The sequence below is a fragment of the Rhineura floridana genome, chromosome 5 (genome assembly GCF_030035675.1).
Source record: "Rhineura floridana isolate rRhiFlo1 chromosome 5, rRhiFlo1.hap2, whole genome shotgun sequence".
NCBI classification, from domain to species: Eukaryota; Metazoa; Chordata; class Lepidosauria; order Squamata; family Rhineuridae; genus Rhineura; species Rhineura floridana.
This window is the reverse complement of record NC_084484.1, coordinates 13,810,858-13,838,141: the sequence shown is the minus strand read 5'-3', so window position 1 is coordinate 13,838,141 and position 27,284 is coordinate 13,810,858. Positions and strand designations below refer to the sequence as shown.

Here is a 27,284-nt window from a genome sequence, read left to right as displayed (position 1 = left end):
TTGGAGGGAGAGCCACTTAAAGGCTTGGTGACAGCAACCATATCTCTGGAGTTTTTTGAAGCCGTCAGCAAACACCTGTAAGGTCCCAAAATAAGCCTTTTGTGAATAATATCCTTTTAATAAATCTACAACATAGTTTAAGATTTATACTGTCTCTCAGTGGCGGTGTCATCTCTCACCCAAAGCCTACCATGCATGCTCCTAGGAGGGTTTAAAGAAGTATTCTGTGTGAACTGGTGGCAGCAAAGAGTTAAGGAAACCTGTTTTTACATGAAGTGAGGCTGAGGAACCAGAGGAATCCCTGACAGGCAGGCAGAGATGTGACTGTGAGAAACCTGATCACACTGGTGATCCCTGAAGAAAACAGCTTTGCCAGCTCTATGCTTTGGGCCTGGGAAGTGCAAAGCACAGGGCATGCAAAGGCCTTTGCGCAGTGATTCCTTATTGTCCAACAGCCAATTGTTATTCCCACTTAATGTCCAATAGACAGCTGGCTGTCAGGCACTTGGGAGGTGCTGCTTTGACAGGTAGGTGGGACAACATATCTATCAATCTTCTGGCATCAGTAGGCCCTGCAAGGTGGTTGCCAACCAAACGTCTCAGGAATGGGGCAGGGGGAAAAGGAAGATACAGTTCAGCTGGGAAACCTTCAGGAACACAAGCAGTGCAGCAACCAGTAGTTTTACCTTTTCCACCTTGCCACCATTGATATCACTTGGGAGGAACTTCTTCCCAATGGCTCTTAAATCTGTCTGAAGTTAAAATAAAAAATTAAGTTTGAGTACTGTTTTCAAAAACATATACAGAAAGAAAAACAAGTAATAATTTATAACAGGAAACCATTATTTCATAGTGATTCTCACACACCGATCTTAAACAGTCATATTTTATGCAAAGTAATGAACAGTCCAAATATGAATGATCCCTAATTAATATGAATCAAGTAATGTTACACTGACTTAATCTCAGAAAGATTTGTTGCCCTTTTAATTGAAATTACAGTTCAAGCCTCTAGTGGCTAGGTATGACTGGCTCCTTCTGTATTTCTTAATGGGCTTAAAGACCTAGTTGTTTCAGTCTGATTTTAACTGAAGCAGGTTTTACATTTCATATTTTTACAGTTACAGCCAACTATTACTGATATTTCTATTTTCATATGGAATGTTATTTTTAATAAAATAAATATATAATAGTACCCCAAATACTGTCATCCTCAGATTATATCTTACAGACAAGCAGCTGAACTATAGAATTAAATAGCTTATGCTTCAAATGTTTGTGTCAACTTTGACCTATAGGTCTATACTATTGTCCTAAAACATACAACAGTTGACCCGATACCAGAGATTTCTCTTGTCATTTTTATTAGAAATCATGGTCTCTCTCTTGTTTAACTGTTGGTTATTCACACACCCCTCCCAATTAGCATTTACATAACCTACATCAGTTATTTACATAACTATATTCTATGCATCCACTGTATTGTTGAACATCAAGTTTCAAGTACTCATGGCTGCAAATATGCATGTGGGATCATGTAGATAATGCAATCTGGTAATTGAAAGTGTTGCCCTGGTGCTAATCCTCTAGAACAGCTTTGCAAGGTGTATGAAAAGCTCCAGGAAAACATGGGTGTGAAAACCTTCAAGGGATAAGCTCACCATGCGATTCCAAAGGGTGAAAGAAAGGGGACTTGACAGGGCATCTATTCTTCCACCCTTTTTGTTTTGTTAATTGTTTACTCTACTCTAACCTGTTTGGGGGTTTTCTAGTAATTCTTTTACAGGAATAGCACACTGAAAACCTACAGTATTTCATTTCATATTATATAAACCATCCCATAAACTAATGGCCGAAATAAGTGATAGTTCTAAAAGTTCACAAATGCTACTTACATTTAGTGCAATCAGGATAATGTCATTTATGTTGACTTTGTCAGATGAATTTGTGCAAGCTTCAATTCCTTCACCTGACAGGTACCTATTTAAATAAAAGATGAAATGTTATTATTATTATTAATTTAATTTGTATGCCGCCCTTCTTCCCAGCAGGAGCCCAGGGTGGCAAACAAAGCGCTAAAAACACTTTAAAAGTAAACAAACAAAACCAACCAGATGCACTTAAATTGTATAGCAAATTGTATATATATTGCCGATTCTGGGATATTAAACTATCTGTACACTATCTCCAAAATACTAGATGATGGGGAGAAACAAGTGATAGGACTCTCATCCTCACAGTCTAGTTGTGAGCTTTCATGGAACAACTGGTTTGTCACTGTTGGAAACAATGGGTGAGATCCAATGTAGAACCAGTGAGCACCCGCTCATGAAATGCAGCTGCCTCCCTATGTTCACTGCTTTACTTAATTTCCTCCAGACCATTTTTACCATTCAGTAAGCTCAGAAGGCAACCACAACTTGATTTGTTATTTTGACGTTTGGTATGCACACAATACAAGAACGTCGTAAAAATGGCCCCTCTAGTCCAGCATCCTGTTCTCACAGTGGCCAGCCAGATGCCTGTGGAAAAGCCCACAGGCAGGACCTGAGCGCAAAAGCACTCTCAACTCTTGCGGTTGGCAGCAACTGGTATTGAGAAGCATCCTGCCTCTGGCTGTGGAGGGAGAACACAGCGACCGTGGCTAGTAGGAACTGATAGCTTTATGCTTCATGAATGGCTTTCATCCTCTTTTAAAGCTATCCAAGTTGGCAGCCATCACTGCCTCCTGTTAGGACAGAGTCCATAGTTTAACTACTTGCTGCGTGAAGTACTTTCTTTTGTCTGTCTTGACTGTTTCAACATTTCCGCTCCTCTCCATCCGGCACCGAAAGGGGTCTGGGCAGGAGTGCTTCTGCGCAGGGAGTGGGAAGTAGGGCAAGAAGCCACTTTCGCTTGTTTGGCACCAAATGCGCCGATGTGGGGGAGGAACAGGGGAGGCTATTTAGGGCCATGACCCTGCTGACCTCCCTCCTTTGTTTTTGAGGGACCGCGACAGACCTTGACCTCACGGCGGCAACGAGGCGGCTCGCGAGAAAGGACTGCGTCCTCCCTCATCGGTTCTCTCTCCTAGGCAGTGGCCTAGGAGCGTTGCTGGTGGCGGCCGACTGGGAGGGATCGTGACCTCCCCCAAGGCGGCACACGGCGGGCAGCCGGCAGGGAAGGACCGCGTCCTGGCTGGCGGTGGCCAGCTGGGAAGGATAGTGACCTTCCCCCTCCGCATATCTCTGGGGCATGCACGCTGCCTGGCAGTGGTGGCAGCAGCAGCTTAGACGGGACCGCGACGGAGGAGACGAGCAGTGGGGCCTAGCCCCTAGGGTTTGGAGCCTGGGGGGAGGAGGTTCTGTGGAGGAGCTAGGAGCTTAACGGGTGCTGGGGGGAGAGAGGCCGTGGGTAGAGCAGGAGGCTTAAGTGAGGCCTGCTCGAGAGGTGCTGTGGGATAGAAGTTTAAAGAGGTGCTGGGAGGATAGAAGGGTTTGGAAGAGTGGGCCATTACCTAAGAGATGAGAAACTAGTTAACGCTCACCTTGCAGTTTGGCCTTAACTGTTAGGATCCCATCCTGCTGGGGGGTGGTAACCCTGATAAGGGTTGGAGGTTGACAACCAACACGGTTATTTAAGCCATTTGGGTGGCAGAGTTCAGTTAGGATCAGTTAGCATGGCACCAAGAAAAGGTGTTGGGGATAAAAGGGGAAAAGGTAAAGCCCCAAAGCAGCCTGCTAAAGTTCCTGACAGGCAGTCGGTGGCAGAGGATTCTGCTTCAGAGGGGGAGGGTGCCCCTGACATTAGAAGTATTCTGGCGAGGTTAGAGGCTATGGAAAGGGCAGCTGGGAAGAAGCCTGCAAAGGTGAGGAGGACCTCTGCTAAACAATTGTTGTTGAATATTGCAGCACATATGGATGCGCTAGAAGCTTCATCAAGCAGCACTACCCCACCACTGGGAAGACCAGTTGAGGTGGAGCAACAGCAATCGGAGAGGAAAACTCAGGAGCCTCAGACACCGAGAAACCCCCAGGCAGGTGAGGCCAATGCGCTTACACAACCATGAGCATGGCCGGCTCTGGGCCAGCACCTACTGTGGGGCTGGCCTTACTGGGGGGTGCCACGAGCAGGGCCATCCACATGGGCGGCTGTGGGAGATGTGCCGGGCAAGGACAGAGGCCTTCAGGGGGGCAGACAGTGGCAGAACAGCAGCTATTTACACCTGGAATAGTTAGTGCAGCTACACAGACAGGAGAAGAGGCTGTGGCCGGACAAAGGGGGTGGAGGACGCGTATGCCACGGTGAGGGATACAGACATCCCATATGGCAGGGACTTGAGTAGGCTTGGGTATCATCTTCTCCCAGCAACGAAGGAGAGGATATGGAAGGGTGAGTTTGTGGCTGTGTTCTCGCTCCTGTTTAGAGAACCGGAGCAAGTGGATAAGAACAGAAGGAAGGACAGGGAGAAGGAAAGATACAAAAAGAAGAAAGTGCATAGGAATTTGTCCAATTGGTTGGCAGGATTCCTGACTTATGCTGGGGTTGTATTGAAAAACTGCCCAATAAGGGAGCTGTACTCATGAAATACATTGACATTGTATTCAGAGCATATAATGAGTTCTTGGGGGGGGGGGGCATGGCTGGCTTATGATGAGGCTTTTAGGATGCAGATAGCTTTTGACTCGAGTATGAGATGGGACAGGCAGGAGCCAGAATTGTGGTTACAGCTCATGTCAGGAGCAAAGGCTGTGGCTGGGGACTGGTTGGATAGCGGCCATCTGGTATCCAAGTTACAGGTTACCAATGCAGCCAGGGGAGGCACGGGGCAGGTGGTTCAACCCCGCCTACTCTGCTGGGAATACAGCTCCCGTGGACATTGTGCCAGAAATCCATGCCGCTTCAGGCATGAATGCTCCTTTTGTGGGGGGGGGGGGCTCACCCATTTAACAGTTGCCCCAGGGGCAGGAATTTCAGGCTCCCAAGAGATAGCCAAGGAAGGAAACCAGGGGCTGCTGGCCCTGCTCAAAGTAAGGGCCCCCATCCCATTAAGCTTTCCGTATTGAATAACTTGTTAAGGAACTATCCCAAGTTAGCGGATAGGCATTATTTTTTGAAGGTTTTAAGGAAGGGTTTAGGATTCCCTATAAGGGGCCAAGGGTTTCCAGTTTTAATAGGAATTTGAAGTCGGTGGAAGGAATGGAGGAGGTAATTAGAGATAAGATTAATAAAGAGGTACAAGCAGGGAGAGTGCTGGGTCCTTTCTCCTCCCCACCTTTACCAACGCTGTGCACATCTCCTCTTGTTTGTGGTTCCAAAAAAGGAGCTGGGCAATTTAGGTTGGTGCACCACCTGTCTTATTCCAAAAGGTGATTCTGTGAATGACTACATTCCAGAACAGTTATGTTCAGTTCACTACACGTCTTTTGACAGTGCAGTGAAGGTTGTGCACAGGTGTGGTGGTGGTGGTGCGGCGTAGATGGGGAAGTGTGACATCAAGCTAGCCTTCCGCCTCCTTCCAGTTCATCCAAAGGATTTTGATTTATTAGGGTTTTATTATGAAGGACAGTATTATGTGGATAGGGCCCTTCCTATGGGTTGTTCTATTTCTTGTGCTGCATTTGAGTGTTTTAGTTCATTCTTGGAATGGGCTGTGAGGAGGCGGACAGGATCAGAGGAGATAGTATTTAGATGATTTTTTGTTTGTTGGTAGGGACTCAGGCAGATGTGAGCATTTGATGAAAGAATTTAGCAATATGGCTAGAGAGTTAGGGGTTTCTTTGGCTCCAGAGAAGACAGAGGGGTCCAGTCCCCTCCTGACCTTTTTAGGGATTGAATTAGATACAGTGGCACAGAGCTCCCAGTTGCCTATGGATAAATTGTCTTCACTGAGGAATATGATTCAACAGGTACAGTGAGCTAGAAAAGTCACACTGACGGAACTACAGGAATTAGGAGGATCGCTCAACTTTGCGTGTTGCGTAGTGGCCCCAGGCAGAGCATTTATTGGACACCTTTGTGATGCCATGAAGGGCTTAAGGGCTCCACATCATAGATGGAGAGTGACAGCGGAGATCCGTTTGGATCTCGGTGTGTGGCTGGAATTCCTGAATCATTTTAATGGGGTTTCATTTTGGAGAGAGAACCTATTGTTAGAAGCAGAGTTGCAAGTGTCATCAGATGCAGCAGGTGCAGGTGGCTCTGGTGTCATTTTAAGGGACAGGTGGTATACGGCACAGTGGCCTGCAACGTGGCACCAGGAAGGAATGACTTGGGATTTAACCTTAGAGTGGTACACTTCTGGAGTGACAATCAGGCCGCAGTCCAAATAATTAATTCCCTAACATTCCAGGGTCATGGCTCCAGTTAAGACCTTCACATTGCAGTGCCTGCGGTTCAACATTCTCTTTAGAGCACGACATCCAGAGATCAAACATTATAGGGAACAGCTCTATAGGGAGGATGGTCTTCACTTGTCCGATTTAGGAAATGACATTCTTAGAGGAACTGCACAGGGGATTGAGAGAGGCCATTTTGGCCAGGTGGGGGAAGAAGGACTAAGTGGAGGCTTGTCCTCCTGTGGCAGCTGTGTGCAGGAAAAGGGAAGAGGGGAGTACAAGCGGTGAGTACCCTGAGGCACTTTTTAGGTGATCAGTTATCCCAGAGACTTGTGCACAGGGCTGTGGGGCCTTGTGGGGCAGGGTATGGGTCACTGTTGAGGTTAACCTGTGTCACTCACCTGGAGTTATGGGGCTTCAGGAGGGCGTGAGTCAGGAAGACCTCCCTCTGCACCTGAAGGGTGTGGCAGGGGGAAAAGAGCTGGAAGCATGGCCAGCTTGACTCCCTGCGGGGTAGGCTCGCCCGGGCATGACAGGCTTAGGAGCCTGACAGGGATTAATGGATTTCCCGCACATGTTTCCAATACCCTATGCAGTTTACTGGTTAGAAATGTTTTAAGTTCTTGAGTTCGTATGTACTTAGGTTCTTAAGTTATAGTTAATAAAGTGGCCCTAGTTTACCCCATACATCTCTGCCTCATTTATTTCCCACCTCTTTGCGCAATCAGCTTTGTTGGATGTCCATAAGTTTCAGCATTGCAAGAGAAAGAAAAACTTTTTCTCTACAGTAGGGCCCCGCTCATACGGTGGATTAGGTTCCAGACCCCCGCCGCAAAGTGAAAATTGCCAAAAAGTGGAACATAGCCCATCGACACCCTCCGGGGGTCCCCAGAGAGAGAGAGAGCAACCTCTACACATGAAGCCTGCTGCTGCGCTGCCATCGCTCAGCCTCGCCTCACTGCGCTCCAGCTGCCACGCTCCAGCTGACAGCGCTTGTCCCCTGAAGTGCCATGCTCCAGCTGATCACGCTCTGCTCCCCGCGCCATAGCTGATCGTGCCACAGCTGATTGCGGTCAGCCTCCTTTGGCCCCTGAAGTGCCGCACTCCAGCTGATCATGCTCTGCTCCCCATGCCACAGCTGATCACACTCAGCCTCCTTCTGCCCCCCCACGCTCCAAAAGAACAGGCCTCCAAACAAAAGTGGGGAACTGCTCTGTTGTCGCGTGAGGCCGTGCCGCCGCTCTCGGAGGAGAAGGGGACGGAGGACGGGGCTCGCACCGTATTAGCAGAACGCCGAGAAGCAGAATGCCAAAAAGCAGGGCCCTACTGTATTCACTTCCTCCATGGCACGCATAATTATGTACACTTCTATCATGTCATCTCTTACTTTTTCACAAAACTAAAAAAGCTGCAACTTTTCCTCATAGGGGAGTTGCTCCATCCCCTTGATAATTTTGGATGCTCTTTTCTGAACCTTTTCCAACTCTACAATATACTTTTAGAGGTGAGACGACCAGAACTGTGCACAGTATTCCAAATGCAATCACACCATAAATTTGTATAACAGGCATTTTCTTATTGGCAGTTTTATTTTCAGTCCCTTTCCTAATGTTCCCTAGCATGGAATTTGCCTTTCACAGCTGCCACACACTGGGTTGATATCTTCATCGTGCTATCCGTTACAACCCCAAGGTCTCATTCCTGGTTAGTCATTGCCAATTCAAACCCCATGAGCATATATGTCAAATTAAGATTTTTTTTGCCACAATATGTATCACTTTACATTTGTTTACATTTATTGCATTTTCCAGTTTTGTGCCTATTCTCTCTGTTAGGAGCTCGTTGCTATCCTTTTTTGTTTTAATGACCCTGAATAATTTAGTATCATAGCAATCATGGCCACCTCATTGTCCACCTCTAACTCTAGATCATTTATGAACAAGTTAAGAAACCCATGTCCCAATACAGATCCTTGGGAGATTCCACTTACCTTATTCTTCCATCAGGAGAACTGTCCTTTTATTCCCACACTTTGCTTCCTGTTACTTAATCTTTTCTGTCAAGTTAGGAAAGTTATATAGTCCTTTACCATCTCCAAGCATACTAGTTCTAAACATCTGCAACATTTAACATTTTTGTGTAGAATGTTGCTCTAGAGCAGCCTTTCCCAACCAGTGTGCCTCCAGATGTTGTTGGACCACAACTCACATCAGCCTCAGCCAGCATTGCCAAAGGTCAGGAAAGATGGGAATTGTGGTCCAACAACATCTGGAGGCACACTGATTGGGAAAGGCTGTTCTAGAGCAAGCCTGTACAACTTGTGACCCACCAACTCAAACACAGCCCACCAGCCATTTAACAGCCACACAAAGGATTGACTAGCTTGGTTTTGCTGCCTACCTGCAACTTCAAAAACAAGGAGGTTGTCAAGCATCTGGCAATCTTTAGTACATGGGAGATGGGCAACATTTGGCTTAGTTGGTCACAATTTGTGCAGGCTTACCTGCTTCAGAACAGACTTAAGTACATCCTCTACTTACAATTTGCTTGCTATAACAAGATTTTGAACAAGACCTATTTCACTCTATGTCAAGTAGAAACAAATGCAGCTTTTAAACTAGACATAACTTACAGTTATCTATTTCCAAAGACTGAGAAGCACCATATTGACTTATTTTATATGCATACTCTGACAGAACAGTTGAAATATTCCAATTAATTCTGTGACATTACAGAACTCTAGCTTCCAATAACCTCCCAATATAGTAATCATGAACTATACAAATATTGAAAGAGATACATAGGGTAAAAATAGTTCAGGAACTAGGGAAATTATTCCCTAGAATAAGAAAACACACCAAACATACTGACCACTGTTCCATGCAAGCTAACTGTTTTATGTAGAAATTATACTCCAAATCCTGAGTAAAAATTATTCTAGGGTAACATTACAATCATTTAAAAATAATTTAAACAACACAACAGTAGACCAATCAATAAAAATAATAATAAGTAAAAACAGCAAACTGGAACACAGCATGTAGGTTGCTGCAACAGGGACAATAGAAAACAATTTGATTGATACTTCAAAGACAACTAGGTAAGTAGTAGTAAAGGTCTCACTAACAGCTCTGTCAGGATCAGTGGACTGTATCTGTGCCACCATCCTCCACCTGAGGAACAGCTCACATGTGCACATTTAGCATTTGATCTGAGCATCACTTGATGACTTGAATGAATGGCAACTACAGATATAACAATGGACATTGGATTTCCATATCAGTCAAAGGCAATGTTTTTCAAAGGGCCTCACATACATATTTAGCTGGATTTAACAAGAAATGAATGGTCAACTGGTACGCATACATTTCTGAATCAACACCAACTCTTACTCCAATCAAATCACAAATCAGGTTGGTTGTTCCTAACTACCCTTTAACTACCATGCCATGCCTAAAGTCAAAAAGACTGAACAATGATTAAAGAGTGAGGCTTTTGTCATGCTTTAAAATTCATGTACATGTAGAGGGAAGGAGTTGTAATCTGCATTAGTGGCCTGAAGTTGGTGGCAACAAGGGTTGCAAAGAGCATCAGAAGACAGCTGAGAATGTTTCTGAGAATTCATGTGCAGCAGATTATTATTTACATTATGATGCTTTATGTATTTCAAGGCTTGGTGAGAAAAGCCAGTTAAGACAAGTGATCTAAAAAGGAAAATATCTTTATTACTGAGAGGGCAGAAGGAAGAAGCAAACCTAATATTTATTTCTGCAAATTATTCTTGTTTTTATTTATCATTTTCAACAAGATACTGAGCTTTTAAAAAAATAATAAACCAACCAACTGAAGATATTAGCAAACAATCCTGCAACTATTTTTGCATAGTATTACATTTGGAAAGCTATATATATTCACTAATAGGCAAAAAACCTTGCGGTTTAAGAATGTACCTATAGCCCACACAGTTCAATCCACTTGCTGTGTAGCTTGGAAGCATTTGGTAACATGTGCATCTGGGCATATGGTGAGTGGTGGCAACACCTGCCATCTCCAAAGATGGAGAATGGCATTTTTGTATGTTTGCTGGTGTTCTTCTTACTTTTCTTCATTCCTGTGTTACTATTTCTATAGAGAATCTAATACAGAAAATGTTATTTCTCTCATTATTCATTCTAGAAACCTGTGTCAAACTTATTTTTGTTAATTTCAAAGCCTTTTTATTGGTCAGCGTCATATGATGGTGAAGACAGCCTTTTGTGTTTCAAATTGGAGATTATGTTCCATTTCTATTTTGGGTGCATTAACAGTTGAATCTGAAACTGCAGTTTGATGTAAAATCAGACTGATTACAATACATTGCTACTTAAGCAATGACTCCAGCTGCTGGAAAAAACAAACTTAGCCTGCCCAAGATGCATGTTTTCAACCTGCTATGCTTAAATCACTTTACTTAAGGAAAGGTGGGCATCATCAATTAAAAACATAGAGCACACCGAGAATTTTGCTAGAACACCTTCCACTGTTTTATCTTGTGCAAACTGAGACACTCCTCATGTCCACTGGAGACTATTCTGCAGAATAGTCGGTGCAATTATTCCACAATTATTTCTGAAGTTTTTTTAGTGTAAATTTTGCAAAGTGTTGCTGTACTTCACATATTCACAGAAACAGAAGCAAAAGAAAATGATTTCCTATAGGAAACTACACTAAAATTGCAAAGTAAATCAGACACATTTAAAGTGACTATCTGAACTATGTCAACTGTCTTAACAATGTTGCTTCATCCCTGCTAAACAAGATCAGCACTGCACATGTCTTCTTTCTATTATTTGGGCTGAGTGCAGGTGCTCAGAGGCACGTTACCAAATTCTTCCAAACTACACAGGAAGTGGATTGGACTGTGAAAGACCAACCCAAATTGTGTTTGCATTTTGACAAATTTGTAGGGCAGTCCAATATCTCAGACAGGAGGTCAGGTCTCCTGCTCCTCTGGTGCATTCACTGTAGCTGCCCAATTTCCCTGCTTTTTAAAGTTTGATAGAAATATCTTTGGGCTATAGGTACATTCTTAAACCGCAAGGTTTTTTGCCTATTAGTGAATTTCTCTGCTTTTTAATCCGGGAGGTAAGAAATGGGATTCTGCGCAAGCTTGCTGAGAATGGATTGATCATTTTCATGCTTATTGAGTTCAGTGGGATTTACTCCCCTGTAGTCATGCTTAGGATAGGTGAATGACCACAGGGGATGGGGAGGGGGAGGAGGACAGGTTTGATGATTTGCATGTTTATTGAGTTCAGTGGGATTTACTCCCATGCAATCATGCTTAGGATTGGTAAAACTGACGGGGGGGATGGCTGGAGTGGGCAAGGAAGGAGGAAGAAAGAGGGGAAAGGAGGAAGGGAGAGAGGAAGGAGGGGAAAGCCAGGTCTGATCATTTCCATGCTTATTGAGTTCAATGGGATTTACTCTTATGTAATCATGGTTCGGATAGGTAGAACTGACCATGGGGGAGGAGCAGGGGGAGGTGAGAGGAGAGGAAAGGAGAAAGGGAGGGCAGGGGATTGGAAGGGGAGGAGCAAAGGAAGGGGCAGGGGAGGGCAGGTTTGATCATTTGCATGCTTATTGAGTTCAATGTTATTTACTCTCATGCAATCATGCTTAAGATAGGTAAAACTGAAAATGGGGAGGGCGAGGATTGGAGGGGGAGGGGAGGGAAGGGGCAAGAGGGAGGGGATAGGAGGGAAAAGGGTGAGTTTGACCAGTTGCATACTTTTTGAGTTTAGTGGGATTTATTTCTGTGCAATCATGTTTGAAAATAGAAATGGACTGCCTTCAAGTTGACCCCAACTTATGGCGACCCTATGAATAGGATTTTCACAGTAAACAGTATTCAGAGGTGGTTTTACCACTGCCTTCCTCTGAGACTGAGAGGCAGTGACTGGCCCAAGGTCACCCAGTGAGCTTCATGGCTGTGTGGAGATTTGAACCCTGGCCTCCCAGGTCATAGTCCAACACTGACCTGGGGAAGGGGCAGGGCGGGTAGGAGGAGTGGGAAGAGAGACTGGGTCAGTGGGTGGGCGCTGGGCAGAGGGGAAGCCCCTTTTCTTTCCAAAAGGAAAACATTGTGAACAGTATCATTGCTTTTCAGCGTTTCCCCCACCACTGTATTCTACATCAGGCACATGTAGCCTGCCACCCAAATTTAAACTAAAGCTGTCCCTGGCCACATCCACACCAGGCCTTTATTTCACTTTGGACAGTCATTGCTTCTTTAAGAACCCTGGGAAGTGTAGTTAGAGAAGGGTTCTGAGAGTTGCTAGGAGACACCCTGTTCCCCTCACAGACCTTCAATCAGAGTGGCTGACTGTTAAACCAGTCTGGCCACTGGAGCTCTGTCAGTGGAATAGGAATCTCCTCTCAGCACCCTTCACAAACTACACTTCCCAGGATTCTTTGGGGGAAGCCATGACTGTGTAAAGTGAGATAAATGTCAGGTGTGGGTGTGGCCCCAATTAGCCAAGCCCAGCAGCTGTGAGTCTGGCTTTTAGAACACTGACAGTTGGTTCTTACTGAGCATGTCCGACACTATCATAGCGTTCAAGGGAAAATTTCTTAAATTAATTAAAAATCAGCCAGACATTTTTCTAACTTTTAAACTGCAGAAGATGAAGGTCAGAGTATGGACAATGTCAGTAACAGGATTACAGGTACTCTGCAAACATGGCTGATTTTTAATGAATTTCAACAGATTATGAGAACTCAGAGAAAAAAGTCCAAAAGGGCTCTAGGGTTTTTTTCTCTGTCTTTAGACTTTGAACTCTCAATTCTTTCTGACTGTTTTGTGTATCGCCATGAAAATTGAGAGGGTTGTTAAGCAAGCGTTTCTGAGTTCAGTACTATAAGTTTTGTAGGTTTTGTTTTGAAATGAGCTTATGGGAAGCATCAGAATGGCATGGGGGGTATTTTCAATTTAACATTGCAGAATGTGAAAAATCCATGCTGGCTACAGTATACAGCCACTCTTGTGGCTGTATAATTAATTAAAGTTGCAGTAGACCACTTTTGAAAGCAGTAAGTACAGATTACTTCTTAGGGATTTGGCATTCAGTTTGGATGAATCCTGAACCAAAGCAGGCCACTTGGGAGAGATTCAAGGTTTGTCTGAAGAGGGCTATAGATGACAGGGAGAGAGAGGGAGGGTAGGAAAGCAGGGACTCTTCATCAGCTCAGCTGAGACACCAACAGCTTTTGGCTCCTCCTTCCTTGAAGTCTTTTCATTCCAACAGGTCATCACAAGAACTCTGTAACTAAGATCTAGTGCCTGAGTTTGCTTTTATTCTCCTCCCAATCCTTTTTCTTTTGTGTGTCATTTTTTTTATAAGCCTCATGGCAGGGACTCAAGCTTATTACTATTGATTCTTGTAAGCCACTCTGGAGGTTTTCTCACCTGGAGGGTAGGGTAAAAATGCCTTAAATAAATGTATTTAATATTATATATTTAATACATTTATAAAGTTAAACAACATGTGTTCGGTGGGCAGCTCACAAAATTTAAAGAATAAAATGCAATATTAAATATATAATACAAAACAAATGGAGCATCAAAAAAATTTTTCCCTAGTAGATGCACAATAAAAAATGGATCATAATTTTGAGAACCTTAAACAAACAAGTTGTTTAATAGGCCTGGATGAATAAGAAGTTCTTCCACTGATGCTGAAAAACCCATAAGGATGGTATCAGTAAGCCTTTCAGCAGAATCTGCTCCATGCCACACCGAGGAAGCCCTCTCCCCTATAACCACCTCCTCACTTTATGTGGTAGGGGCACTCATAGCAAAGCCTCCAATGAAGATCTTATTTATTTATTTATTTATTCATATCCTGCCCTTCTTCCCAGCAGGATCTTAAGGATCAGATGTATATACATATGAAATATTAAAATGAATACAACACCTTGGACTTTCTGAAGCAAAGCTCTGATTTGGAGTCAAGTTGAAGCAGGTATTTTCCAAAACAGCTTGATTTCCAAGCTGAATCAACCTGCTTTCCAAAGCAGACTGAATCCAGTCTTTCGTCCACACCTCTGGTACTTACACACAACATTTCATAATGCCAGTCAATAGCATTTTTTGTTAATATTATGAAGAAGGAAGTGAACCAACACTAAAATATGGATAATGTGATTGATAATGTGGCTGGAGTGTTATATTCTGTGCTAACATCTTACATTTAACCAGAAAGCATATTGTACTTAAACAAAACAAGACATACAGAATTTTCTTGTCTAATAAAGCCTAGAACAAGTCACAATGTATAATTATGGAATCACCACTGGGTGGAACTATTGCTGCATATCAGGTTCTGGTTTTCTAAAAATTAACAAGTGTTTTGAAATTGGAAGACAATTTCCAAGTATAAATGGTTACTCTTAGATCTAACACCAGTTTTACTGACTGGGAAATTTGAGATTTCTGGTTAAGTAGCAATCTTACTGATTTGTTCAGTTCTATTTTCTTAAAATAGAAGAGACCAACTTGAATATGTATTTTTCTCTTCTATTTCACAAAGTCTATCACTTATGCAGAGTAATACTATTTTGGCCGACTTAGCAGAAAGTCTCAAAGAGTTCAGCGGAACTCACTCCCAAATAAATGCACATGGGATTACAGCCTATGTGTCTTAAGGTATAATCCAAAAAGCACTCAAAACTACATTACACAATAACTTCCTACACATTCACCTGCATTATCTAAAACATTCCGTGGAACAAAGAAAGAATTAGGGGAACAGTGCACAAACGTCAAGTGAATGTTTACTGCATTGTCACTTATGAGATTCTTCCATCAGATCAAAAAAGAGGAAGAGGGGAAACAAGGGATGCTCAGAAAGTCTTAGGATAAAGGATCTTTTAAAATACCGCACATATTATTTGTATGCTACCTTTTGGGGCAAAACACACCAAAGGCAGCTCACAGTATCATAAAAACACAGTGAATACAACCACCACTGATAGCACCAGTGTCATGGAATGCACTCGCTGCTGAAACATGCAAGGCCCCATCTGTATTGGCATTCCACTGGCTTTTAGAAATAGGCATTCATTTGATTTCTCAATCCATCTCCTGTTTTATAGCTGTATTTTTAAACAGTATCGTTTTATTGTGTATTTAAATTATGGATGTTTACAATTTAATGTTTGTGTAACTTGGTTTTTATATTTTGTAAACCACTTAGAAATGACTTTGGCATTAAGTGGCATATTAATTAATACAAATAGAATAGCAATGTCAGTAAAATGAACAATTAGAGCACACAATGGCAATAAGGGACAACAATTACAAGTTCAGTAGTGATCAGTAGTATGGAGTAATTTCATTGCAACATTCAAATCAGATTTCATCTGAGTTATTGTCATAATGTCTACAAGCCAGTGAGATTCTTTGGAGCATGACAGGTTACATGCATGTCCAGTATAACATAAATTTAATCTCTCCCAACACATAGCAGCTTTCAATGCAGTAGGATGCCACAGGAGAGATAATGAGGATGAGAAATCTCCACTGGATGCCCATAACTATTTACCACATTGTCCAGACTTTAGGATAAGATGACAAAACTGCTGCACGGTTAACTAATTCCTTGGTCATCTTATAGTTCATATCTTAATGTCTATGATGCTATGGCAAAAACAGTGCTAATTAGCTTACAATCAATTATCAATAAACATCTACATATGTACATCAATAGGCAAACAAGATGTTACATGGAAAAATGGTGACTGAATCTCTCAACTTAACTTCCTTCTAAAAAGCTAGGGGAGGGGGTCAGATTTGGATGGCAATGCCTGTATCGCAACGAGCAACTTAGGGGAGGGAGCAGGGTTAGCAACTCCTCATCCTGCCCCGATTTGAATCCCCATCCCCATGACTGCTTTTCAGGAGCAGAAGATTCATCACTCATGAAGCATGCAGCTTTGTCCTAATCTACAGTATGTATACTATTCCATGAGAGGAGGTGGGGAAGAACGGGGGGAGGGCATGCCCAAGTATCATCTAAGTCAAGTCATATCTGCACCATGGACACCACCTGGTTAACTGGAGTTTCACACAGGAGTGCCTGGGCCTGAAAAATATTGTAGGCCAATGGTTCCCAAACTTTCTTCCCCATGGACCACTTGAACATTGCTGAGGGTCTGGGTGGACCACTTCATGATTTTTCTGCCTGTTGTAGCAATTGTAATGTGGTGTGCTAGGCACTGTGATTTTTAATTGTATTTTTACAGAGATGTTATGGCACATCTGAATGAAATTTGCAGGCCACTGGTGGTCCAAAAACCATAGTTTGGGGACCCATGTTGTAGACTATTGTTCTTAACATTTCTAAATGTTAATGCAATTAGCAATTAGGCAGTAGTTGTATGTAGTTTGTGCCTTCTGCAAGAGATGCATTGGATGCACACCATCTTTGTTAAAGTGTAGTTGACCAAGTATCCTTCTCTCCCCCCAAACTATGCATAGCACGTTTCAGAACTAATATCTGGCAATTATAAACAAAGAATGAATTTTGAGTCAGGAGGGGAAAGGCATGTGAAAAAGCAATTAATAGAAACTAAAGTAATGGCAGACAGCTCTTCTCATATAAGGTGTTAAATGTCAGTCACTGAAAGAAAACTCTCAGTTATCTCAAAGCCTGCAGAAGAAAACTTTTCTGCTCCAACTTCAGAAGTGTAACTAAATTTAGTTTACTGATGTAAAAGACAAGAATCTTGTTGAAATCACATCATTACACTGCAGTAAGTAGCAATCAAGGAAGCTTGTGCCAAAGGTTTAAAAGGGATGTGCCCACTCATGTTTGCAGCCCAGAGCACTATCTTTGTACACTGATCATTTAAGTCATTGTTTGGAGTTTTGTAGCAATTCTTTTATGGTGAACTTCCAAGTTGCTGTTAGTACCCCAAAAGAGAAAAACTCATGTGACACACAAATGCAATATCAAATAACGTCATCACACAATGGTTACCAACTAATAGCTATGAATGAACTTTCTCTATTTAGAATGAAATTCACTTTGAAATAGCTAGCATCATAGAGAAGCATTCCAGAATGACACCATTGTTAGTGAAAACTAGAGGGGGAGGGGAAGAAGGGAGGGAGACGGGGGGGTATGATGACCCTGGAGCCAGACTCCCCTCAGGGGTGAGGTAGAGGACTCCAAACCAGAAGATGAAAGCCAAGTAGGGCTAGCCCCAGAAGAACTTCCATCTGATTAGCCTGTGAAACCAGTGCTCCTTGAAGCATTACCATCCTCATCCTTGGACTTGAAGGACTCTGTTTCAAAAGCCACAGTGCAACAAACGTTTCCCTGCTCCGTCACAGTAGAGGATTACTGCAGTAGGTTGACCCAGAAGCACCTTCCAGTGCAGGCAAGATTAACAACTGGGATGCAGCTGCTTCAGCTACAGGAGGCTCAACCTTGGTGCGTTTGCTGCTGAAGCAACATTAGAACGGACCATTGGCCTCACCTGAAGAGTGGTTTTCCCAGGTATCATGCCATCACATGGGTTATAGCGCCATCTAGCATCCAAAAACAAGAATGTACTGAAGTCAAGACCTGGGGCATCCATGCCCCTCCCACTCCAGTTAATTCGCGACAAGACCGAAGTGAGATATCTGGAAAGGTACAAAAGGGCCAACAGGCCTACCAGCAAGGAAAATAGGGACACTGCCCAAATAACACAGAACCATATTCATTCCTAATAGAACCAGAAAGGTCTTGACTCAGTCACACAATCTAAAGCAATACAACTTTCTTTGAACAGAAATAATTTGAAAGGTGGTACAAAACACCCAGGCATCCTCCAACAGGGAGGGTCGTGATGGCATGATACCTGGGAAAACCACCCTTCAAGTAAGACCAATGGTCCGTTTTCCCCAGGTAGCATGCCATCACGTGGAATGTACCAAAGCAGCCCCAACAGGGAGGGACCACCCACTGCTTACGTATTTATATATATTTATTTATTTCGGTCCAAGACCAGCAAAACTGCTTACGTATGAGAAAGAACCTGTTGCAGAACACACCTCCTAAAAGAGGCATTGGCAGAGGCGTATTGGTCTATCTTGTAATGCTTGATAAAGGAATCTGGAGTAGACTATACAGCTGCTCTGCAAATATCTGCAAGAGGTGCAGTGGTTGCGAATGCAGCCATAGTAGCTGCCGACCTAGCTGAGTGCTCTGTGATCTTACTAGGCACTGGAAGCTTAAGCGACTTGTAAGCAAGTGCAATGCAGGTGCGCAACCAACAAGACAAGGTGGATTTAGAAACCTTTTTCCCCAGTGTCTGTGGGTGAAAGGATACAAACAATGAATCAGTTCATCTTATGTCCTGGGTTTCAGACAGAAGGTTTTGAGAGCCCTACGAACATCTAAAGAGTGCCAGGCCTTCTCCAGTGGATGAATGGGCTTAGGGCAGAACGAAGGAAGAACAATGTCCTGGCTGCAGTGGAACTCTGAATTGACTTTAGGATGAAAGGAGGAATCTGGACGCAACGCAACTGAGTCCTTATGGAAAATGCAGAGATGGTGGGCTGATGACAATGCTCCCAACTCTGAAACTCCTCTTGCCGAGGTGACCACCACCAGAAATAGGACCTTGAAGGACAACAGTTGCAATGGCACTGACCTAAGGGGCTCAATAGGAGGGTGCTGCAGGGCTTGCAGGACCTTTGGTAAACTCCAGGAAGGAAAATGGTGAAACACTGCCAGGGAGAGGAAAGCGGCTCCCTTTAAAAAACATTTGATGAGCGGGGGTGAGCCCATGGGAACACCAGAACAATTAACAGATAGAATTGACTATATGGTGGAGGCCTGGCGACGCAAGGTGTTAGGTTTTAGACCCATATTCATACCTCTATGCAGAAACTGAAACACTTGCTGTACAGTGGCTTGAGAGGGTTGAGAGTCGTGGGATGCACACCATTTGGAAAAGGTGGACCAAGTACTCTAGTAGATGCAATTCATTGATGGCCTTCTAGACGCCAGAATTGTATCAACAACCTCCTGTGATAGGCCTGTGCGAATCAACTGCCTCTGTTCAAATGCCAAGCCATCAGACTCAGCCAGTCGGGATCTGGGTGCCAGATTGGTCCCTATGACAGACGGTCTGGCCTCCAAGGGTCTGTTCTTAATAGCGAGAGCAGGACTGAGAACCACAGCTGGCGAGGCCAGTACAGGGCTAGCAGGACCAGTTGAAGTTTTCTCAGTGTTGAAGTTTTCTCAGTGATCTGCCCACTGCAATATTGTGTGATGGCCAGACATGTTGCCATCAGCACAGTTTGAGAAACACAGGTTCCCATCAGAGGTTTTGTTTCAAAATAATTAAAAATGTATCTCCTAAAGTTTCTACCTAAAGGGATGCCAGTGAATGGCAATACTTAAGCCTACAGCTCTACTAACTTTAAACCGGGCATGTAGTAAGTTTTCTATTAAATAGCTGCTGACATAGCAGCCTGCAGAGTAAAAACAGCTGCCAAGCAGGGGAAATTTTCTACATTGGCAATTGATTTTTTTAGGTCAGCAATGTACAAAAAATAATTTGGCAAAGCTATAGATGGGCAGACAAAGAAAGAGCGGGCTAGTCAGTGTAGTGTAGTGATTAAGTGTTGGAGTAGGACCTAGGAGACCACAATGCAAATCCCCACTTACCCAAGAAGATTGCTGGGTGACTTTAGGCCAGTCACCGTCTCTCAGCCTAACCTATCTCACAGGGTCATTTTGAGGATATAATGGAAAGGGAGAGTCATATATGCCGCCCTGAGCTCCTTGAAGGAAAGGTAGGATAGAAATGTAATAAATAATTATGAATTTACTTGCAAGCCTGTGTTATAGTTAGCAAGTCAGCACCTGTACATATTGCAAAGACATGGATTTTAAAATATGCAAGTTATCATATTAGACAAGAACCTTCACTACTGCCATCTCTCCATTTCATATGAGTCATGCAGGACTGATCAAGGCCAAATAGGTTGCTAACAAACAGAATTCAAACAAACCAAACATACTGTATTTCAAAATAGGACTAAATTTGTAATCATTTAATAATCCTTAATTCACTTTTCATACTATTGTATTTCTGAATAAAATCTGCCTGAGTAATCTGAATGAAACAAAATTTTTTAAGTGCACAATTTGCTCCATTAATAATAATTACAGTGTAAAAAGTTAATAAGCTATATACAGTACACAATACTCTGTAGTGTGAGCATTAAGTCAGTGATGTGGGGTGGAAATATTTTCAGCGCCTTTTTGTGCAGAAAAAAATCAATTTCATAAATGTATTAGTAGCAATGAACAGATGTCAATTGCAAATAAATATTAGGCAAGCTTGGCAGCTTCAAAACTGTGTAGTGGTTAGAGTGTTTGACTAGGGCCTGCGAGACCAGGGTTCAAATCCCCACTCACCCATGAAGTTCACCGGGTGACCTTAGGCCAGTTACCATCTCTCAGCCTAACCTACCTCAAAGAGTTGTTGTGGGGATTAAATGAGGAGGGGAAGAATCATGTATAGTGCCAGATTTAGACTTGGTGAGGCCCTAAGCTATATAAAGCTTGGAGGCCCTTTGTTAAAAAATTACACCAGATATATATATATTCAGTACACATAAAATTAAAAAAAAAACCCAAAAAAATTCTGAAATTTTTTGAGGCCCCTGCGGATTGTGAAGCCCTAAGCTGTAGCTTGTTTAGCTTATGCCTAAGTCCGGCACTGATCATGTATGCCATCTTGAGCCACTTTGGGGAAAAGTGAAATATTAATGCAAATAAATATGTTTAGCCTTGTGTACTAAAAACAAGTTAAAATAACATGCTAAATTATATCACACTCTACGCCATCAGAAAGATTGTCAATTCAAAATTTTCCAAAACACCCACTTCACTGCATTAAATGTCTCAGGAAAATTAAAACCTTTAGTTCTTTGTTTTTCAATGTAAATATAGTTCCATGAAGTTAAACATATATATAAATTCCAGTAAAGTTACAGAATGACCATAGCTTGTACTGATCATGAAAAAGACATTCTAATTAAGTTTTTTATAAAGTGTGAGAGAGCCCCAAAATAAGTAACATCCAATCTGAGCTTATAGGTTTCACATATTTTGCCTACTATGGGCCCAAGAAGACTCAAAATTGACCAGTAAAGACCCTTAATTATTGAAATAATTATTGGGAGTGTCACTGAAAAGTTGCAGAACAGATAGTGCAAAATGTGTAAATAATGCAAGGTTTTTTTAGTTTCACTTATAGATAAAATTGTTTACAGAGGCAGAGGAATATTCTACATACAGTTCTCTTCCTCTTCTACTGGATGCTGATCTTTGATTGATCATCTCTCTATTGAAGTAACATTCCTGATGTAAAACCAACCACCCCTTCACTTAACAGCAGAATTCCCTTAAAATGGGGAGTTTGGTATCATCTTGAGGGATGAAAACTACATAAAACAGCAAAGATGAAGAATGTTTGAAGTCTCAAATGTTTTAACTGATCATAAAAGTCATTATTGTAATTATCTTCTTAAAGGATGAAGTTATAGTTGTCACTGTGTTGTACTGCTCTGTTCATATAGGTACATGTGAGTGCTTTACAAGACTGTTTACACCAGTAGGACAACAGTTCCAGAGGTGACTCTCATACTGTTTTTCCAGTCATCCACTGAATATCCCTGCCCCCTCATGTGGGCTGCATCTCTATTTTTCTGTACATTGATCATTGCAAGCTCTCCGCTGTCATGTATGAGAATGAGTAATGTAGGGGTATATAGAATTCTTTCTGGCTGGCAACAAACCATTAGTTACAAACTGTTAGTTTTTTTTATTCTGGTCTTTTTGTTTTCTCTTTCCCATTTCTGGGAACCTAGCCAATGTTCTTTCTGTAAAGTAAGCACAGTGATAGCAGGAGGTATATTTTGCTGCTTGCTGTGTTTGCTGTTCATGGTCACCTTTTCAGCAGCATACAGGTTCAGCTGCCTGAGCTGACTGCCAACAGGTGCACCAACAATCTTGAGCTAGTTGGCCTGGAGAAGTGAAACCCATGAGGCCTTCCTAGCAGCAGCTCATCCAGGGTTGCCTAGTAGAGCTGCCAGCAGCAAACGCAGTCAGAAAATACAATAGCAAGTACAGCCAGGAGATATATTCACATATAAGATTAATTATATAAGGTCTATGTAAGGCAGACAGCCCCAAAGATATCACCAGTGCTGGTTACGCCTGGTAAGAAAAACAGAAGACTGCTGTCCTGCTGTAGATCCACACACAACAAGGGTGAGAAAACTCCATTACTGACAGTGTTAAAGATAACTGTAATGTGATATATAACATGGTGTACATCTCTTGTAACGTGATGTATTGATCTGGAATACAGATCAATGCAATTCCTTGGCTACGGCCACACATAGCATTATACGTATGTTTTATAGGATAATAAATAAAACATAAGATCTTACGCTGTTGGGCTCCTAATTATTTTTCCTAAGATATTCCTATATCTAAGCATATTCATTGGTGGGGTCTCCAACCAGCAGTCCGCCTATTTCAGACCAACCGCTTGGCAAAAACCGTGGAAGCTCAGGTGACCACAACATTTACCATAGAGGTACTATGGATAGCTTACAGACAAAGATGATTACAGAACACCCTCAGTCTTATGTGTTTATAAAAAAGACTTTTCCACCCGTTTCACTCTATAATACACTTCCAAAGGAACTGGGCTGTAGAATTGTTCCCTTGGGCCTTCTGCAGATACATAATATTAATCTGCTTTATTAAATGATAACATTTCTTTTTTGTGTTTAGCTTTCAAAGTTGCACTTTTCTGGTAGTGTTTTTTGACCAAGGTGCTAACTAACTTGAAGACTCAACATGAAAGAAAGGTGAAATAGCTTCTTTACGAATATCTGAGTCTTGGCTCCACCTTTTTTCAGCTATGCACTTTTTTCCTCAAGTTCTTCTCCCTGACTACATCATCAATTTTGCTCTCTTCTTGCAGTCACCTTGACCCTGGGTTCCTCGCCCCCTATCTTTTATATTTTTTGGCACCTTGTCTCACTTTTCAGCATATCTTGAAAAGCTTGTAGAGTAGAGATGTGAAGACTAGGAAAAAAACGGAAGAATTCGGAAGAACCCAATTTTTTCCTAGCTTTTATAATTTTTCTTTTGCAATCCAGCTTCTGTGAGACAACATTCTGACAACATGCTAAGAAGTTGGAATGTGTGAAACCACTACAGCCAGCCTACTACACCTGCTCAGCCAGTGTCGAACATTTCATCAAAAATACACAGAAAATGCTGCAACACATCAGCAGCAATAAAATTTTAAGACCATGTAAAATTAACAACTAATCACTTTATGTATAAAAAAAAATCTTATTTTAAAAAAATGAACTTGAGAATGAAATAGAGACAAGGGAACAATCATGCCAGCAAACAATAGCAACAATTTTAAGAGAAGCAATAGTTTAAAAAGCTATTTAAATAGTTAAAAGCTTTCATATATAGTTAGTCACTCAAGTTAACTGAAGATGGATTTAAACATCAGAAAGTGTCATCTGCAGCTTCTTTGTATTATACAAAAGGGAACTCATGGGGGGAGACATATTATTTCAGATTCATTTTTTCCACCATTCACCAACACTGTGCAAATGACTATTTAAAAGACTAAGCAATTAGTTTTAAAAACAATGTGCAGAGTACACAATAATATACTTAGTGGTGCACATCAGAGAAACAGTGTCAAAGATATTAAAGGGCATCAGGAATAGATGGCATACCAATACAGTTGCTACAAGCTACTGAGACTGAATCTGTCCAGATTTTGACAAAATTTTGTCAACGAATATGGAAAATAAAACAATGGCCCACAGACTGGAAGCATTCCATATACATCTCAATTTGAAATGAATGCTGATGAAAGAGGAAAGCATAAAAGCAGGACTACAGCTGAACATCAAAAATACTAAAGTAATGACAACAGAAGATTTATGTAACTTTACAGCTGACAATGAGGACATTGAACTTGTCAAGGATTATCAATACCTCAGCACAGTCATTAACCAAAATGGAGACAACAGTCAAGAAATCAGAAGGAGGCTAGGACTGGAGAGGGCAGCTATGAGAGAACTAGAAAAGGTCCTCAAATGCAAAGATGTATCACTCAACACTGAAGTCAGGATCATTCAGACCATGGTATTCCCGATCTCTATGTATGGATGTGAAAGTTGGACAGTGAAAAAAGCAGGTAAGAGAAAAATCAACTCATTTGAAATGTGGTGCTGGAGGAGAGCTTTTCGGACTGCGAAAAAGATGAATAACTGGGTGTTAGAACAAAGTAAACCAGAACTATAACTAGAAACTAAAATTATGACACTGAGGTTATCCTACTTTGGACACATCATGAGAAGACATGATTCACTAGAAAAGACAATAATCCTGGGAAAACAGAAGGGAATCGAAAAAGAGGAAGGCCAAAGAAGAGATGGATTGATTCCACAAAGGACGCCATAGACCTAAACTTAAAAGATCTGAACAGGGTGGTTTATAACAGATGCTATTGGAGGTCGCCGATTCATAGGGTCGCCATAAGTTGTAATAGACTTGAAGGCACATAACATAGCCAGCAGACGTTTCTATCAAACTTTTAAAAGCAGGGAAATTGGGCAGCTATAATGAATGCACCAGGGTAGACCCCCCAGACCTGACCTCCTCTCTGAGATATTGGACTGCCCTACAAACTTGTAAAAATGCAATTACAATTTGGGTTGGTCTTTCACAGTCCAATCCACTTCCTGTGTAGCTTGGAAGAATTTGGTAACGTGTGCCTCTGACCATATGGTGAGTGGTGGCAACACCTGCAATCGGGACTGCACCTCCAAAGATGGAGAATTACATTTTTTTGTATGCTGTTTGGCGTTCTTACTTTTCTTCTTTCCTGTGTTTACTGTTTCTATAGAGATTCTAACCTAGAAAATTATATATCTCTCATTATTCATCACAGAAATCTAAGTCAAACTTATTTTTATTAATTTCAAAGCCTTTTAATTGGTCAATGTCATATGATGGTGAAGACAGCCTTTTGTGTTTCAAATTGAAGATTATGTTCTATTTCTCTTTTGGGTACATTGACAGCTGAATCTGAAACTGCAGTCTGATGTATAATCAGACTGATTACAGCATGTTGCTACTTAGGCAATGAATCTAGCTGTTGAGGGGGAAAAACATTCCTGCCCGAGATGCATGTGTTCAGCCTACTCCACTTAAACCACTCCACTTAAGGAAAGGTAGGCATGGTCATTCAAAAACATAGAGCACACCTAGAAATTTGCTAGAATATATTTCACCTTCCACTGTTCTATCTTGGGCAAACTGCAACACTGTTCATGTCCACTGGAGACTATTCTACAGAGCAGTCAGTGCCATTATTCCAAAATTGCTGGAGGGTTTTTTTTAGCACAAATTATGCAGAGGGTTGCTTTAGCTCAAATATTCACAGAAAGAAGCAAAAGAAAATGATTTACTATAGGAAACTTCACTAAAATTGCAAAGTAAACCATATTTAAAGTGACTATCTGAACTATATCAACTGTCTTATTATTGTTGCTTCCTCTCTGCTAAACATAGCATAGATGAAACTGACCACAGCGGAGGAGGAAAAGAGGGAGGGGGGAAGGCTAGAGTGGGCAGGCGAGGATGAAGAATGAAGAGGGGGAGGGGAGGAAGAAGGGAGATGGGGAGAGGAGGGACGGGAGAGGAAGGAGAGAGGGGAAGGGAACATCAGATCATCTGCATGCTGATTGAGTTCAATGGAATTAACTCCTGTGCAATCATGCTTAGGATAGGTAAATCTGACCACGGGGAAGGAGAAGATGGGGAGAGGAGAAGGAAGGAGGAAGGGAGGGAGAGGAGGAGGGGGAAGGGGAATGAAAGGGGAGGTGGCAGGAGAGGCAAAGAAAGAGGGAGGGGGCAAGAGGGAGGGGATAGGAAGGAGGAGGAGGGGATGCTAGGTTTGATTATTTGCATGCTTTTTGAGTTCAGTGGGATTTACTCCTGTACAATAATGCTTAGGATAAGTGAAACTGACCTGGGGGAGGGGCAGGGAGGGGGAGCAGGGGGAGGGAGGAAGGTGGAGGCGAGAGGCGGAGATTGGGTGGGTGGCAGTGGGCAGAGGGAAAGCCCCTTTCCTCTCGAAAAGGAAAACATTGTAAACAGTATCATTGTTTCCCCTATCTTTTTATTCTACAGCAGGCACATGTAGTTTCCCACCCAAATTTAAACCAAAGCTATCACTGGCCATACCAGACCTTTATTCCACTTTCAACAGTCTTGGTGTCCCCCAAAGAATCCTGGGAAGTGTAGTTTGTGAATGGTGCTGAGAATTGCTAGGAGATGCCCTATTCCCCTCACAGAGCTACAATCCCCAGAAGAGGGGCTGACACCTAAACCACTCTGGCGACTGGAGCTCTGTCAGGGTAATAGGAATCTCCTAACAACTCTCAGCACCCTTCAAAATCTACACTTCCCAGGATTCTTTAGGCGAAGCCAGGACTGTTTAATGTGGAATAAAGCTTTTGTGTGGGTGTGGCCCTGATTAGCCAAGCCAACCAGCTGTGAGACTGACTTTTAGAACGCTGACAATTGGTTCTTACTGAGCATGCCTGCACTATCATGGAATCCAATGTTAAATTTCTTAAATTAATTAAAAATCAGCCAGGCATTTTTTCACTTTTAAACTGCGTAAGATGAAGGTCTGAGTATGGGGCAAGGTCAGTAATAGGATTACAGGTACTCTGTCAATATGGCTGGTTTTTTACATTAATTTCAACAAATTATGAGACTACTGACAGAAAAAAATCAAAACATTTTGCCTGCACAACCCTGGCTAGGTTTTCAGCAGACATTTCAAAGTTAAAACAGA

General features: G+C 42.3%; 1 protein-coding gene across 2 annotated transcripts in view; it reads right to left on the bottom strand.

Annotated features, from left to right (window-relative positions):
• Positions 1-27,284, bottom strand: part of TDRD3 (tudor domain containing 3) — a 110,684-nt gene that overhangs the window by 74,235 nt on the left and 9,165 nt on the right. For both annotated transcript variants that reach the window (XM_061629958.1, XM_061629959.1), the window contains exons 2-3: positions 1,896-1,980; positions 687-752 (exon numbers count right to left, since the gene is read on the bottom strand). In XM_061629958.1, the coding sequence (XP_061485942.1) occupies positions 687-752; positions 1,896-1,980 (151 nt within the window). The remainder of the gene's footprint in view (positions 1-686; positions 753-1,895; positions 1,981-27,284) is intronic.